The 17,411-nt window shown below is 42.9% G+C and overlaps 1 protein-coding gene across 14 annotated transcripts in view; it reads left to right on the top strand.

The window, feature by feature from the left end:
- ENOX1 (ecto-NOX disulfide-thiol exchanger 1) overlaps positions 1–17,411 on the top strand; it is a 427,344-nt gene that overhangs the window by 303,204 nt on the left and 106,729 nt on the right. For all 14 annotated transcript variants that reach the window (XM_060686501.2, XM_087895594.1, XM_034416422.3 and 11 more), the window contains 4 exons: positions 981–1,154; positions 3,076–3,282; positions 8,618–8,851; positions 15,881–16,093. In XM_060686501.2, coding sequence (XP_060542484.1) covers positions 981–1,154; positions 3,076–3,282; positions 8,618–8,851; positions 15,881–16,093 — 828 coding nt within the window. The remainder of the gene's footprint in view (positions 1–980; positions 1,155–3,075; positions 3,283–8,617; positions 8,852–15,880; positions 16,094–17,411) is intronic.

Genomic DNA, 17,411 nt, shown 5'->3' with positions numbered 1-17,411 from the left:
TTTGACAAGAGGTTGAACAACTGTTGTCCAGAATGGTAGAAGGTCTCCTGCTGGAGCAAGGGGTTGGGCTAGAAGACCTCCAAGGTCCCATCCAAGTCTGTTATTCTATTACTCATAGTTTCATTTAAAGACTGTAAGGAGAACGGTTGCAGGAATTGGGTCTGGCTAGTCTAGAGAAAAGAAGGACTAGGAGGGACATGATAGCGGTATTCCAGTATTTGAGGAGCTGCTTCAAAGAAGAAGGGGTCAAATTATTCTCCAAAGCCCCAGAAGGCAAGACAAGAAACAATGGATGGTAATCCAGGAGAGAAGCAATTTCGGATTAAGGAGAAACTATCTAACAGTTTTTTAGAAGGCCAGGTCCTGAAGATGAAACTCAAATACTTTGGCTACCTAATGAGAAGGAAGGACTCGCTGGAGTCCTGGATGGAGGTTGCACGGTGGAGACAGGACACTCGGACTTTCAAAAGCTTTTAGAAGTTCTTGAATAACTTAGTGGCCATGGTATGGTTTTCCCAGTTGCAATGGATGGCTGTGAAAGTTGGACCATAAGGAAGACTGAGCGCCAAAGAATGGAGGCCTTTGAACTCTGGTGCTGGAGAAGACTCCTGCGAGTCCCTTGGACTGCAAGGCAAGCAAACTGGTCAGTCCTAGAGGAGATCAAGCCTGACTGCTCTTTAGAAGGCCAGATCCTGAAGATGAAACTCAAATACTTTGGCTACCTAATGAGAAGGAAGGACTCCCTGGAGAAGAGCCTCATGCTGGGAACAATGGCAGGGGGTTGGACTAGAAGACCTCCAAGGTCCCTTCCCGCTCTATTCTGATTTATTGTTTTCAATCTTAGACAGCAGCCTTTTCTACAGGCATGGCTATTATTATTTTTTTTAGAACGAGGCACTTGAGATACCATTCAAAGCAAGATGACAGTGGACGGTAACTAAAACTTGTTCTGTAGTTCATGAAATATTTTGTATTTGCAGATTCGATTTGCGTAAGGGGCTTTGACCCAAACCTCAGCATGATGACGGGAATCACTCCGATTAACCCCTTGCTGTCAGGCATGGGACTCGTACCTCAGCCTCCCCCAACCGAAGCCCCAGTCATCAAGGAGATTATTCACTGTAAAAGCTGCACTCTCTTCCCTCCGAACCCAAGTAAGTACACCTGGTGAGCTTGATCAGAGCTTGATAGATAATTGATTTATCTATTAATTTGATAATTAACGTATCCCCTGCCCACCTAACAAAGGGGTGAAAGGATGTTGCAATTGTCATATAGCAGGAGAATGCATAGGGTGGGTCTCCTACTTGAGCAGGGGGTTGGACTAGAAGACCTCCAAGGTCCCTTCCAACCCTGTGTTCATTGTAGATGGTTGGCAAATCCCAAGAACGTCCCTCAGGTTGGCTTTTAGTACCACTGATGTTCATATTACTACATTACCAACTTTGGCTGTTCATGTGAGGACCTAGAATAGAATAGAATAGGATAGGAATGGGAATAGAATAAAAATCAGAATAAAATAGAGCAGAGCAGAGCACAGTAGCACAGAGTAGAGTAGAGTAGAGTAGAGTAGAGTAGAGTAGAGTAGAGTAGAGTAGAGTAGAGTAGAGACAAGAGAAGAGAAGAGAAGAGAAGAGAAGAGAAGAGAAGAGAAGAGAAGGGAGGGGTAGAGAAGAGAATGAGTAGGAATAGAATAGAATAGAGTAGAGTAGAGTAGAGTAGAGTAGAGTAGAGTAGAGTAGAGTAGAGTAGAGTAGAGTAGAGTAGAGTAGAATAGAATAGAATAGAATAGAATTCAGAATAAAATAGAGCAGAGCAGAGCACAGTAGCGCAGAGTAGAGTAGAGTAGAGTAGAGTAGAGTAGAGTAGAGTAGAGTAGAGTAGAATAGAATAGAATAAAATTCAGAATAAAATAGAGCAGAGCACAGTAGTGCAGAGTAGAGTAGAGTAGAGTAGAGTAGAGTAGAGTAGAGTAGAGTAGAGTAGAGTAGAGTAGAGTAGAGACAAGAGAAGAGAAGGGAGGGGTAGAGAAGAGAATGAGTAGGAGTAGAATAGAATAGAATAGAATAGAATAGAATAGAATAGAATAGAATAGAGCAGAGCAGAGCACAGTAGCACAGAGTAGAGTAGAGTAGAGTAGAGTAGAGTAGAGTAGAGTAGAGTAGAGTAGAGTAGAGTAGAGACAAGAGAAGAGAAGAGAAGAGAAGGGAGGGGTAGAGAACAGAATGAGTAGGAATAGAATATGAGTAGAGTATAGTAGAACAGAGCAGAGCAGAGCAGAACAGAGCAGAGCAGAGTAGAGTAGAGATAAGAGAAGAGAGGAGGAGGAGGGGAAGAGAATGAGAATGAGTAGGAATAGAATAGGAGTAGAGTAGAGGGAAGGGAAGGGAAGGGAAGGGAAGGGAGGAGAGGAGAGGAGAGGAGAAGAGAGGAGAGGAGAGGAGAGGAGAAGAGAGGAGAGGAGAGGAGAAAAGGAGAAGAGAAGAGAAGAGAAGAGAAGAGAAGAGAAGAGAAGAGAAGAGAAGAGAAGAGAAGAGAAGAGAAGAGAAGAGTAGAATTCCTTATTGGCCAAGTGTGATTGGACACACAAGGAATTAATCTCCAGTGCACAAGCTATTGGTATACATAGAAACAGCAAAGTGATAGGTCATAGATCATAAATCATAGTCTCAATCATTAATCATAAAATACAAACAGCAAGTGATAAATCTTAAGATGCCAATAGGAGAAGATAGTAGGAAAGATAAGAAGATGAGAACAGATGAGAAATGAAAAGATGAGAAGGATAATAGCAATACAGCCCTACTACATGGGTAAATATCTTTACACCTAAGAGATGATATACTGTAGGTGGGAAAGTGTGAGTCGGCATTTAGTGATGGGCTAAATTACTCCAGCATAAATAGTCTTAAATTAACTAAGAGACCCAAAATAGCATCAGGACAGATTCCATCCACTCTGGTGGATGTTGGCGATTAGTAACCTATGTGTAGAGGATAGATTGAGAGACTTTTGCCCGGGGACCTTGGTTTCTGGATTCTCCAATCATCTGTGTGATCTTCTGTTTTGTCTTAGACCTTCCACCCCCTTCAACCAGGGAGAGGCCGCCGGGATGCAAAACTGTCTTTGTCGGTGGGTTACCTGAAAACGCCACAGAAGAAATAATTCAGGAAGTCTTCGAACAGTGTGGGGACATCACCGCCATTCGAAAAAGCAAGAAGAACTTTTGTCACATCCGTTTTTCAGAAGAATTCATGGTTGACAAAGCCATTTACCTTTCTGGTATTTATCCCCTTCTTCCATAAATCCTCTTCCTTGGCCTCTCATTTGTATTGCGTGTGATATTCTCTTTTTTATTCTCTCTCTCTCTCTATATATATATATATATGTGTGTGTGTGTGTGTGTGTTTTCTCAGGTTTTCGCAGGTGTTTGTATGTAGGTCTTTGGTTATTCGGGTCTTCTCCCACATAAAATTGGAAGTGTCTTGGCGACGTTTCGACGAAGTCTCATTCGTCATCTTCAGGCTGGTGTTCTCGGCTTCGTGCTTCCAGGAGCAATGTGAGATCGCAGCTGTCTCTTCCTTTTAACTGCTAGTGGGGGTGTGAGCTGATTGGGTGGAAACTCCAATCAGAGCACAGCCAAGCCCCTAACCAATCAGAACATACCTCCACCCAATCAGAACACAGCCAAGTTCCCACCCAATCAGCTCACACCCCCACTAGCAGTTAAAAGGAAGAGACAGCTGCGATCTCACATTGCTCCTGGAAGCACGAAGCCGAGAACACCAGCCTGAAGATGACGAATGAGACTTCGTCGAAACGTCACCAAGACACTTCCAATTTTACGTGGGAGAAGACCCGAATAACCAAAGACCTACATATATATATATATATATATATATATCTTTCTCTCTCTGTGTCTCTGTCTTTCTCTCTCTCTCTCTCCCCCTGCCTATCTACTTATCTACCTATCCTTATCTGTCTGTCTGTCAGTCAGTCAGTCTGTCTATCTGTCTCTCTGTCTCTCTCTCCGTCTCCGTCTCTCTGTCTCTCTGTCTCTCTGTCTCTCTCTCTCTCTCTCTCCCTCTCCCTATCTACCTATCCTTATCAGAGGTGGGTTTCAGCAGGTTCTGACCAGTTCTGGAGAACCGGTAGTGGAAATTTTGAATAGTTTGGAGAACCGGTAGTAAAAATTCTGACTGGCCCCGCCCCCATCCATTCTCTGCCTCCCGAGTCCCAGCTGAGCGGGAGGAAGTGGGGATTTTGCAGTAACCTTCCCCTGGATTGGGGACGGAATGAAGATTTTACAGTATCCTTCCCCTGCGCCCACCAAGCCACACCCACCAAGCCATACCATGCCCACCAAGCCACACCCACAGAACCGGTAGTAAAAAAATTTGAAACCCACCACTGATATCTATCTATCTATCTATCTATCTATCTATCTATCTATCTATCTATCTATCTACCTACCTACCTACCTACCTACCGCCTATATATCATCTATCTATCTATCTCTATCCATCCATCCATCCATCCATCCATCCATCCATCCATCCATCCATCTATCTACCTACCTACCTACTTACCTACCTACTTACCTACCTACCATCTATGTATCATCTATCTATCTATCTATCTATCTATCTATCAATCTATCTATCTATCTATCTATCTATCTATCTATCTATCTATCTACCTACCTACCTACCTACCTACCTACCTACCTACCGTCTGTGTATCATCTATGTATCATCTATCTATCTATCTATCTATCTATCTATCTATCTATCTATCTATCTATCTATCTATCTATATCTGTCTGTCTGTCTGCCTGCCTGCCTGCCTATCTACCTACCTACCTACCTACCTACCTACCTACCTACCTACCTACCGTCTATGTATTATCTATCTATCTATCTATCTATCTATCTATCTATCTATCTATCTATCTCTGTCTGCTTGCCTGCCTATCTATCTATCTATCTATCTATCTATCTATCTATCTATCTATCTATCTACCTACCTACCTACCTACCTACCTACCTACCATGTTTCTCTGAAAACACAATCCACCCAAATAAGCATGGCCAGCATGAGTGTGGGCGTGTGGGGGGGGAACTGTCTGGCTACATTAGCCCGATCTTTCCTCTTCTCATTGGTAGACCAGGACAGCCCCGCGGGCCAGATCTGACCACATCGGAGCCCGGATCTGGCTCACGGGGCCTTGAGTTGGAGACCCCTGTTCTAAGAGGCTAACACAGAAAACATGAAATTATATCTCTGCTACTACTCAACCCATTTCACGTGTCCACGGAATTTTCCAGCTAGAAAGAAGGAATTGCCACCCTCCGTATAAGCGAAGCCTCCTTGCAAATGACTTCAACCATGCAAGGAAAGGAAAATGGCTTTAGCATCCTCTCAAGCTGGATTTTGATGACATTTTACCAAGCGGAATCGAAGGCCTGACTATCTTCTGAGGTTGGCAGAAGGGCTGCTGTCAGCCGTGAAGCCGGCTTGTTTTAATTGCGCTGAATTATTGTGTTTCCGCGATGATCTTTATTACATTTTCAAACATAAAATGCTCTGAAATGGCAAAGAGAGAGGGTAATTTCCCAGGCTTATAATAGGCAAGAGACATTAAAAGAGAGAGAGCGAGAGAGAGAGAGAGGGAAGATATAATTTACTGCACTTACAGTTGTGGTGATACACAAGGGCTACAGTCTGGGTGTCACTTGCGGCTTACACAAAAGGACAACACGCCTGTCAGGATAGGTTATGATGAACAGAACACATGGGTTTGTGGTTCTGGTGCAGCTGATCGCATGGAGTTCAGAGTGGGGTTTTTTTTAAATATCTTCTCTTGGGCTTTTTCATTTGAGCTTCCTGTTCCTGTGCAAGAACATATATTCTATTGGTTGTTGTTAGATTCCTATGGGGGTCATGTAGGGGTTATGTAGGGATCATTTCAATTTCATTTCAAATCTTTATTGTCAGTGCACAACATACGTACAATGAGATTAGTGGAGCTTCCTCAGTGCATCCCCCCCCCAACACAATACAACTCACAACTCACAACTCACAGGGAGCCTGGATAGCTCAACAGACTAAAAGCCTGTTATTAACATTCAGCTGTCTGCAATTACTGCAAGTTCGAATCTCCCCAGGCTCAAGGTTGACTCAGCCTTCCATCCTTTCTAAGGTAGGTAAATTGAGGACCCAGTTTGTGGGGGCAATAAGCTGACTTTGTATAAATATACAAAAGGATGAAGGCTATTGCTTAACGCATTGTAAGCCGCCCTGAGTCTCCGGAGAAGGGCTGCATATAAATCTAATTAAAAACAAAACAAAACAGTGAAGACGGAAAATCCCTAATCATAATAATAGTAATAATAATAATAAAAACTATTTATATTACTATAAATAGTAATTATTAGATTGTTACTATAATCATAGTAGCAATCCCCAGTTCTATTGCACCAGTATGAACATGTTACACGTTGCACCAGCCCTGCAAGTCCATCGTACTACGCAGTTACGATGTTATTTTGCATAGCTGGCTCCATAGACAAAGTACAAATCCTAGGTGTTTGTCTGAGCTAAGTTTGGTTGAAGTTTGGACTGCTCTGAGGGTGATTCAATAATTCCTATTGTGGCTTAATGGCTTTGTCCTGTGTTGGCTCTTGGGTGAGGGTATTTGTTTATGAATAGCTCTATCTAGATACTTGTCTTCTTTCAATAAGTTCTTTATCTCTTAAGTGCTGACATCTGCTGAGGGCTATTAAGAAAAGTGGTGGTTGCTTTCTGCCTCTAAAAAAACATGTTTCTCCATTTCTCTCTTTGGGAAAATATAATATTCTGCCTTTTTTAATATATATATATATATATATTCTTTTAAAGATTTCATTCCTCTAGGAGGTGGGTGAGTGCAGACTTTCTACAGGAGGTAATCTCACTGCCCGTGGAGATACTCCGTTGTCCACGTCATGGTTGTCCCAAAGGTGCTTTTTCCAAAAGGCAGCTGGACTTGCTTGCTTTTATCTTTGAAAACATTTCACTTCTCTTCCAAGAAGCTTCTTACGTTCTAAAACGTCAGTTCTGAAGAAGCTTCTTGGATGAGAAGCGAAACGTTTTCAAGGGAAAAAAACCCCAAAAATTGCCTTCAGGATGTAAGCCATGGTTTGCAACATGGCATAGATGCCCAAAAGGTATGGAGCATGCAGCATGGGGTTGTGAAGCTACTTTTGTTATTTTGACAAAAGAAAAAACTAACAAAAAACAGACAAAATTGTGAATGCTCCTGGTTGGTTACAGTTAGAAGCTAATGTATTGCTTACACATTATTCTTGTTAGCTCAGGTCAGAATTCAGTTTACCTTTTCTGAAATTATGCAAAACTGAATATATTTGTAGGTGGTTTAAGATCCACCAGTTTGTGCTAACCCTACGAAGATCAAAGATGGCCTTCCTAGAAAATAAACTCTCTTCCATTTGATCTTATTAGATTTCAATTCTCTCTCTTTCTCTCTCTCTCTCATTCTCTCTCTCTCTCTCTCTCCTCTCTCTCATTCTCTCTCTCGTTCTCTCTCTCATTCTCTCTCCCCGCTCTCTCTTGTTCTCTCTTTCTTTCTCTCTCCCTCTCTCCCCTCTCTCTTGTTCTCTCTCTGTCTCTCTCTCATTCTCATTCTTTCTCTCTCCCTCTCTCCCCTCTCTTTCATTCTCTCTCTCGTTCTCTCTCTCTCGTTCTCTCTCTCATTCTCTCTGTCTGTCTGTCTCTCATTCTCTTTCTGTCTCTCTCTCCCCTCTCTCTCCCCTCTCTCTCGTTCTCTCTCTGTCTCTCTGACTCTCATTCTCTTTCTCTCTCCCCTCTCTCTCGTTCTCTCTTTCTCTCTCTCCTCTCTCTCGTTTTCTCTCCCTTGTTCTCTCTGTTTCTCTCTCATTCTCATTCTCTCTCTCTCTGTCTCTGACTGTCTCTGTGTCTCTCTATTCAAGACGAGTCTATTAAAGAAAATGAATGAAAAAAGAATGAATAAAACGGGATGAACTATATATAGGACATGGCTGATTATGGAAATCTATTTTTTGCATGCGTCAAGATGCAAAATCTGGTCCTGTTGTGTTTTCATCATAAAGCGACAGCTAAGAGATTTCATATTTACACTTTTCCAAATGTCTAGATTTCACATTTCCGTACTTAAGAATTGAATTACCTTAGCGTTTTCTTAGCACGTCATCAAACTTTGTGAAGTTCAGTCTAAGACGCTGAAGTTGGTATTTTCTTAGAGGTCATCTGAAAAGACAGGCAAATAATTCTTGACCTATGAGTACAACTGAGCACAAATTCCCATTGCTAAGCAAGGCAGTTGTTAAGTGAATCTTTCTAGAGTCTCCACATCTTTTTTACATCGTGGTGACCAAATCTGGATGCAGGATTCCAAGTGTGGCCTTACCAAGGCCTTATAAAGTGGTATTAACATTTCACGTGATCTTGATTCCATCCCTTTGTTTACCCAGCCTAGATCTGTGTTGACTTTTTTGGCAATAAGAAGAAAAAAAAAAGGCTGATTAAAACAACACCGTCACAGAAGCTGTTGCGTTTCTTGGTTTGTTGTTTTCAGGGTATCGCATGAGGTTAGGATCCAGCACCGATAAGAAGGACTCCGGCCGTCTTCACGTCGATTTCGCTCAGGCCAGAGATGATTTTTACGAATGGGAGTGTAAACAGAGGATGTTGGCGCGAGAAGAACGCCATCGTCGCAAAATGGAAGAAGACCGGATACGTCCCCCTTCGCCTCCCGTCATCATGCATTATTCGGAACACGAGGCCTCTTTGCTGGCAGAAAAATTGAAAGGTAACACAACGCTTTTGCGATTCCGTCGGATGTCAAAACATCGAAAAAGCTGCGAGCTGGTTACCGTGCCTTTATTTGAAAAACATGTTCTCATCCTATTTAATGAAATGTGTCCCTTTCCTTGCGTTGTGTGACAATAGCCGCTGTTTGGGTACGATCTGGAAAAATGCGTCCTGCCTCTTTCTGTACTTCGACGGTATGTTTTCGAAATATTCCAGTTATTTCCTTCCCCTTAAATGTTATTGAAGGGTTTTGGTTTTTTTTTACACGTTAGGGAGGTGTGAAATCCAATTTGCCACTTTGCGTGCGAGACTCCACGGAGAGGAGGCAACAACTCATCAAAACTTCCCGCCTCCCTTCGTGACACGTCCTTTCACAGATTGGTAACAGTTGAAGCCTGCGACGGAAGTGTCGCCCGCAGACCACAAATATTGCCAGCGAGAGAAGGGCGTTTGTGTTTTCAGCAAACTGAGAAGTTTGGTGGGATATCTTTTCGGCACCCCGCGCGCTTTGATTCTGTCTGCAGCGCCGTACGCGGTGCTTCCATTCACGTCCCATGTTGCAGCTCTTACATCGGCCATTAAATAGAAATAGGATTGTAGGGATGGAAGGGGCCTTGGAGGTCTTCTAGTCCAGCCCCCTGACTAAGGCAGGAGTCCGTATATAGGTAGCCCTCGAAGTTCAACGACAATTGTACCCAAATGTTCTGTTTTTAAGCAAGGCAGTTAAATGAGTTTTGTTCCGTTTTATGACTTTTCTTGTCACCGTTATTAAACAATTCACTGCAGTGGTGAAGTTAGTAACACGATTGTTGAAGTGAATCTGGCTTCCGCATTGACTTTGCTTGTCAGAAGGTCACAAAAGGGAATCACGTGATCTCGGGATCCTGCAACCGTCATAAATATGAGTCAGTAGCCAAGGGTCTGTATGGCTATGAAGATACTGCAATGGTCGTAAGCGTGAAAAGTGGCCATAAATCACTTTTTTCAATGCTGTTGGAACTTCAAATGGAAATTCCTTCCTAATTCCAGGTTGCATCTCCCTCCATCCAGAATTTTTAATGGTTTTTAATTTTTAAATAATTTTAATTTAATCTCCACCCAGAATTTTAATGGCTTAATGTAACGTTTTACTGAAATACAGTAGGCTCGTTTCTCAGCACGCCTTTAACAAAGTCGAAAACCTTTGTTTAAGTAAAGTGGATGCGATCCCTTTTTTTCTCAAGAATGCTATGCAACCATCCCTTTTCATTTACATTCCTGGCAACTTGATTTAAAAATACATCAAGGCTTCTTGTCATCAAGGGGAGCCTCAGAACTTATCCAATTTTTTTTTTTTCCTTATCCAATGCCGGCTTGAAATTATGCATTTTAGATCCTTCTGAAGCAAATGATTTTTCTACTGATTGCATTTCATATTCCCCACCTGCTAGTCTTTGAAAGCAATTGGTTCTCGTTCCCTGTTGACTGACAGAGGGAGGAGGCAGGTTCAAAGTCTTCATTTGAGATTTTTTTTTTGTGACTTTCAAGCTTCCTTTTTATGTCTCTGGAGGTTCTCGGTCATCCAGATCATGGTTGTTCCGAAGTTCTTTTTCCAAAAAGCAGCTGGACTTTCTTGGGGTTTTTTTTCCCTTGAAGAAATTTTGCTCCTCATCCCAGAAGCTTCTTCAGTTCTGCCTGAAGGGTAGAGAATGGAAGGGCTCTCAAAGGGAGTCCTAATGACCAGATGACTGTGAGAAATATTCTTTGCAGTCATCTGGTCATTAGGACTCCCTTTGAGAGTCGTTGAGGTCACTTGGACTGATGGACGGATAAACCACCCAGTGCCTCAATGACTCTCAGAAAGAATACTAATGACCAGATGACTGCAAGGAATATAAATCCTTACATATATACATATAATTTCTTCTCAATTCAGAACCTGTCATTTTTCGGTATACTATATTATCCCCCGAAGAAAGAACAGATTTGAAATTTAAATACATGGATCAGAGCCATCGTAGACTGAATTAAATATGGAGGTCGCTTATGTGAGAATCAAGGAAGCTTTAAGGAGAAGTCCAATTTTCAATTCAGACCTTTAATTGCTGGGGATGTTCATCTATTTTGAGCAAGGCTCCATCAGCTGTTGTGGACTGCAGACTATTAATTCTCTGGTCAGGAGCCCCTTTTGTACAGTTTTCCTTCTTTGGAGTCTGTAGGTGGGGAGTTTCTGTTTCTAAAATTGAACTGTGTTATCTTATAACAGGCACTGTTATTGATAGCAATAACGATGGCACTTAGACTTATATACTGCTTCACATTGCTTTTACAGCCCTCTCTAAGCAGTTTACAGAGTCAGCCTCTTGCCCCCCAACAATCTGAGTCCTCGTTTTACTGACCTCGGAAGGATGGAAGAAGGCTGAGTCAATTTTGAGCCTGATGAGAATCAAACTCATGCCAGTTGGCAGACTTAGCCTGCAATACTGCATTCTAACCTGCACCATCAGATATAGAATAGGCAAGGGTGAAATCCAGCAGGTTCTGACAGATTCTGGAGAACCGATAGTGGAAATTTTGAGTAGTTCAGAGAACCAGCAAACACCACCTCTGACTGGCCCCAGAGTGGGGTGGGAATGGAGATTTTGCAATATCCTTTCCCCAGGAGTGGGGAGCGAATGGGGATTTTGCAGTATCCTTCCCCTGCCGCGCCCACCAAGCCACACCCACAGAACCGGTAGTAAAAAAAATTGGATTTCACCACTGAGAATAGGTGATGGTTGATAGATGATAGATGGATGGATGGATGGATGGATGGATGGATGGATGGATGATGGATGATAGATAGATATAGATAGAGATAGAGATATAGATAGAGATAGAGATAGAGATAGAGGTAGAGATATAGATATAGATAGATGATAGATGGAGATTGATAGATGATATAGATAGATAGATAGATAGATAGATAGATAGATAGATAGATAGATAGATAGATAGACAGATGGATGATTTCCATCCATTGCTTCTTGTCCTGCCTTCAGGTGCTTTGGAGAATAGCTTGATCCCCTCTTCATTAAAATTCAGAAAGAAATACCGAAGACTCCCAATGTATGATGGAATTTAGAAGGACCACAATCCCCCCCACCTAAAGTTATCTTCTGTAAGCAGCAGCGAATTATATTCTTTTTACCGGTCATTCCTCCTCCAAATAATATTTTTGAACCGTGTTGCCTTCCTCCAAAGGACCGATGCTCTAAACCGCAAACCAAATCCAGGTATAAAATTGGATTTTGTGCTTTGCCTTCCCTGAGATAACTTCCCTTGTAAACATTCAACGTACTGTGGGACGCTCTGGAGAAATTGCAGGTGTTTATGAGAAGTGTTCTGTTCTATTTTTGGCAAAAGAAAATGCTTTCGGCTTGTAAGCCACCGGGCAGTTGACTCCTGGATTTAGTAAGCAAGAAGAGAAGATGAAATTAGAATTTTAAAAATAACCCACGGAGAGGACAGTAAGTCAGGTAATACAGTTTTGCTGTGAATAATTTTCCTCTAGCACTTGTTAAAAGTGTTAACAACTTACACCTCCTAATTATACAACCATTTCTTCTCGTAAAGAACCATCAATTAACCATTAACGGGCTCACAAGCCTTTTGTAGCTTCTAAAAGTTGCCTTTAATTAAATGTGGACTTGGTGTTTTCATTTGGGAAATACTTAATGCTTCTAGAGAACTCCTCCCCCCCCCCAAATACCTCTATCACACCCCAAATTATACTGTAACAAGGCTGGGTTTCCAAGGACTTCCAAGATAGGCAAAATGAGAAGAATAGGAGAAATTGGAAGAGAAGATCCCTTGGAGGTTGGGATGATTCTGTAATAAATATTCAATCAGAATAGAGCTGTAAGGGACCCTGGAGGTCTTCTAGTCGAGCCCCCTGCTCAAGCAGGAGAATCCTATACCATTTCAGACAAGTGGCTGTCCAGTCTCTTCTTAAATATCTCCAGTGATGGATCACCCACAACTTCTGGTGGCAAGCTGTTCCACTGGTTAAATTGTCCTCACTGTTAGGAAGTTTCTCCTTAATTCCAGGTTGCTTCTCTCCTTGGTTAGTTTCCATCCGTGGCTTCTTCTCTTGCTTTCTGGTGTGTTGGAGAATAAGTTGATCCCCTTCTCCTTTGTGGCAGCATCTCAAATACTGGAATACCACTATTTTTTTTAAAAAAAAAATTAAATCATTTTGCCTGAACGGATTCTTAAAACTAGGAAAGTTGCAATTTTATCATGGCCGGTTTTGCTCTTATCTGCAAAATGATGGACGTTTTCCCGATGCAACGAAATCATATTGTAAATGAAGCTTCCATTAGAGTCTCAGATATTTACATCTCCAGTTGACTAATCAAGATGAAAAGTGCCTTCTGATAATTTTATTTTTTGCCTCGGCGGCTTTGATTTACTTAATTTGCTGCGGCAACGGAGGGAAATGAAAAACAGCCTCTTTTGAGCCGCGTCCTTCAATCTGGGTTCATAAAAACACGTTGATTGAAGGAGCCCAGTTTTCTGCACACAGAACCTCATGGATAAACCTTCATAAACAACTCAGTTTACTTTCTTCTTGTCTTAAGATCAGCAATGCGTCATCAGAAAAAAATGATTCTGGATTGATTACCTTATTTTTTTTCCAACGTTTTGCAACCATTGAACCTTTCGTATTGATCAAGTATGCAAATTGCTCAAAAGAGGGAAGGGGTTTTTCATATTCTAAGAGGCTTCTAAACAGGGGTTAATGTTTGATCTGGAGAGGGGAGGAGGACCTTGGTGCTCTCTGAGCTTGGTTGTTTTCTTGCAGATATTTCATTACCCCAACTAGGTAGGATCATTCAATACTGATGATGTTACCTACTTTGGTAATGAAACGTTTGCAAGAAACCAACCAAGCTCAGAGAGCACCAAGGGCCCCACAGTCCTCCTCCTCCTCCTCCTCCTCCTCCTCCTCCTCCTCCTCCTCCTCCTCCTCCTCCTCCTCCTCCTCCTCCTCTTTCTCTTCCTCCTCCTCCTCTTCTCCTTCTCCTTCTCCTTCTCCTTCTCCTTCTCCTTCCTCCTCATCCCTACAAATACCACTCCACTTCCAGCACTGCTGATGCTACGTACTTGGGTCATGAAATGCCTGCAAGAAAGCAACCAAGCTCAGAGAGCACAAAGGACCCCTCTTCCTCCTCCTCCTCCTCCTCCTCCTCCTCCTCCTCCTCCTCCTCCTCCTCCTCCTCCTCCTCCTCCTCTTCTTCTCCTTCTCCTTCTCCTTCTTCTTCTTCCTCCTCCTCCTCCTCTTCTTCTCCTTCTCCTTCTCCTTCTTCTTCTTCTTCCTCCTCCTCCTCCTCCTCTTCTTCTCCTTCTCCTTCTCCTTCTTCTTCTTCCTCCTCCTCCTCCTCCTCCTCTTCCCTACAAGCACCACTCCACTTCCAGCACTGCTGATGCTACGTACTTGGGTCATGAAATGCCTGCAAGAAAACAACCAAGCTCAGAGAGCACCAAGGACCCCACAGCCTTCTTCCTCCTCCTCCTCCTTGTGACCTACAAACCCCATTCCCTTCTAGCACTGATGATGTTACCTAGTTTGGGTAATGAAACGTCTATAAGAAAACAGCCAAGCTCAGAGAGCATCAAGGACCCTCTCATTTCAACCCTAAGCTACAAATATTCACTTTTATTGCTTGATCTGGGACTGGGACTGAACTCGGCCAATTGCAGAACCAGGATATCTAAAGAACTGAAGTCAAAAGGGAGTAAGAACCTTACAAAGATGAGTCAGGTGTTGATGTGTAGACTGTTGCCTAACCTCCTGGTAGGATGTCGCACTTTTGACTGAGGAACTCCAAAGACACAGTGAGTTTACAGAGGGGACGACTTTTATTTGCTCTCTGATCACCTCCTGTTGTTGTGTTTTTGGAAAATGAACTGACTCGCTTGTAATCTCATTTGACTCTCCTCCTGCAATGAATAGTGACGCCAAATTCAGAGTTTAGGAAGTTTCTGGCACGGAGGTCAATGGGGTGGAAGGTGAGGAGAAGAAGACGCAGGTGGAATGGAAGAGATAACATTGGGATGGAGCCCTTGGTCTCCTCAAAGTTCCTGGAGATCATGTTTCTGGTCCACAAGGATCCTTCCTCAGACAGTTGGTGCCTTTGTAAGCCTTTTCAACCTAGACATGTGAGACTGAGTCAGGGTGTTTGTGGAGATTCTCACAGGTCAGAGTTGTCCCAAAGATAGTTTTCAAAAGGCAACTGGACTTCCTTGGGTTTTTTTTTCTTGAAGACGTTTCGCTCCTCATCTAAGACGCTTCTTCAGTTGAGTCAGGCTTAGGGTTAACCTCTCTTTAATGGTCTCTACTCTCTACCCTCAAACATAAGCCAGTGACATTTCTGAATCAACCCTATCGATTTATTTAGAGATGTAACTCTGGCTGATGTTTGAGGATAGTCCATTAAGGAGAGACAACAATTATAGTCTTACATCTCATTTTTTCCTATTTTTTCCATGGAAATCAGGAAGTTTCATACGCCAACACAACATGCCTTCTGCTTCACACAGCTCTCACCGCAGCGGGACAGTGACGGAAACCTCTCATCTGGAATCACTCGTGTCTGCGGGTGGGGGGGCGGGGGGCTTGTAAAACAGTTGTACACTCAAGGATCCTGTTGGAAAGATTAAGTGTGGATCTGAAAACACTTCGTCTTCCTTTCACTCTGGTTGGGTGGAATCTTAAAAGATACTTCACGTTTAATTATTCCCACGGTGAATCTACTTCAACATCGCGAAGACAGCATAAGGAATGAATGAAAATCCGAGCCACAACATTTACGGCACTCCCGATAATCATTGCTTTAGAGGGCCATTTATAAAGGGTTATATGAGACGGGCGCGAAGCCCAACCTAGTCTGAGGTAACGTCATAAATACTCTTAATGGGACAATTCGTAAGGGCTGAAATCTTATTCGTCACCCAACGATCGGCTGTCTGTAATTTTGGCTTTTCTCAAATGGGTTTGTTCCAGATGACAGCAAGTTCTCCGAGGCTATAGTAGTGTTACTCACCTGGATCGAACGAGGGGAGGTGAACCGGCGCACGTCCAACCAGTTCTACTCGATGGTGCAATCGGCCAACAGCCACGTCCGTCGACTCATGAACGAAAAAGCCACGCATGAACAAGAGATGGACCAAGCGAAGGACAACTTTAAGAATGCTTTGATGGGCACCCTCACACAATGTAAGTAAACCCAGTTAGCCCTGTAAGGCTTTTGTTGTTGTTGTTGTTGTTGTTGTTGTGTTAGTGGTTTTAATGGTGATAGGCGTGTAATCACGCGGGTAAGTAGTGGCAGTTTAGTCATCGTCTGTGGTTTTATGTCTCGTGAGCGTTGTTGCAAAGAACAAGGAGCAGGCCTTTTCAATCTCAAGGTGAGCAAAGTTACTACTGTTTGTTAGTTGAGCTGAGGTAAATAGAAGAATGGAGAAAAGCAGTGGGAGGATACAGGCGGTCCTCGACTTACGACCACAATGGAGCCCCAAATTTCTGTGGCTAAGCGAGACCAATGTCAAGTGAGTTTTGCCTCCTATTACCTACCGTTCTTGACACAGTTGTTAAGTGAATCACTGCAGTTGTTCAGTTAGTGAAACAGTTATTAAGCGAATCTGGCTTCCTCATTGACTCGGCTCATCAGAAGGTCACAAAAGGGCCCTGAGACACTGCAACCGTCATAAATATGAGTCAGTTGTGCCAAGCGTCTGGATTTTGATTTTGTGACCGTGGGGATGTTGCAACAGTCCTAAGTGTGAAATATGGTCATGTCCCTTTTTCAGTGCCGTTACAATTTCAAACTGTCACTAAATGAATGGTTATAAGTCCGAGGACCAGGGTTGAAATGCTCCCGGTTCGGACCGGATCACCCGATCCGGTAGCGATGGAGGCGGGTGGTTCGGAGAACCGGTAGCAAAAATCCCTGCCCTCCCCCTATGCCCAGCTGAGCCGCGCGATCATCAGAGGATTTTTTTTCTTTTAAAAAAGCCTCTGCCGATCAGGCAACTCAGCTTGGATCGTCAAAGGCTTTTGAAAGCATTTTTTTACAACCTCTTTGCTGAAGAAAAAAAAACACCTCTTCATTGTAGAAAAAAATGGTTTTAAAAGTTTTTTAAAAATTGGCCACACCCACCCAGTCACATTACCCCCCCACACACACCAAGCCACGCCCACAGAACTGGTAATAACAAATTTTAGATTTCACCACTGCCGAGGATTACCTGTATTACCTCTGTCTGCTGGCATGAACAAGAGCATTTACGGTTACGTAGAGGCAAAGAGATAAAACTGGGACAGACATTTCTGCCCTCATAAAACCACCGATAAGTTGCTCAGCAATCAGTGAGTGACAAGGGACAACATCTTCAGGTGTTGCAGGTAACTCGATGACCCCATCCATCTTGTTTTCAAAGGAGAAATTATATATCGCATGTCATGAAGATGAGATTTTTTTTTTTTTTAAATCAAACTGCCAGAGTGGTAAAAAGAATTACGCAAATTTATGGCTCGG

The sequence above is a fragment of the Pantherophis guttatus genome, chromosome 5 (assembly GCF_059756535.1).
Source record: "Pantherophis guttatus breed Tessera chromosome 5, ASM5975653v1, whole genome shotgun sequence".
Classification (NCBI taxonomy): domain Eukaryota; kingdom Metazoa; phylum Chordata; class Lepidosauria; order Squamata; family Colubridae; genus Pantherophis; species Pantherophis guttatus.
The sequence above is the reverse complement of the archived record's forward strand: the minus strand, read 5'-3'. Positions and strand labels throughout refer to the sequence as shown.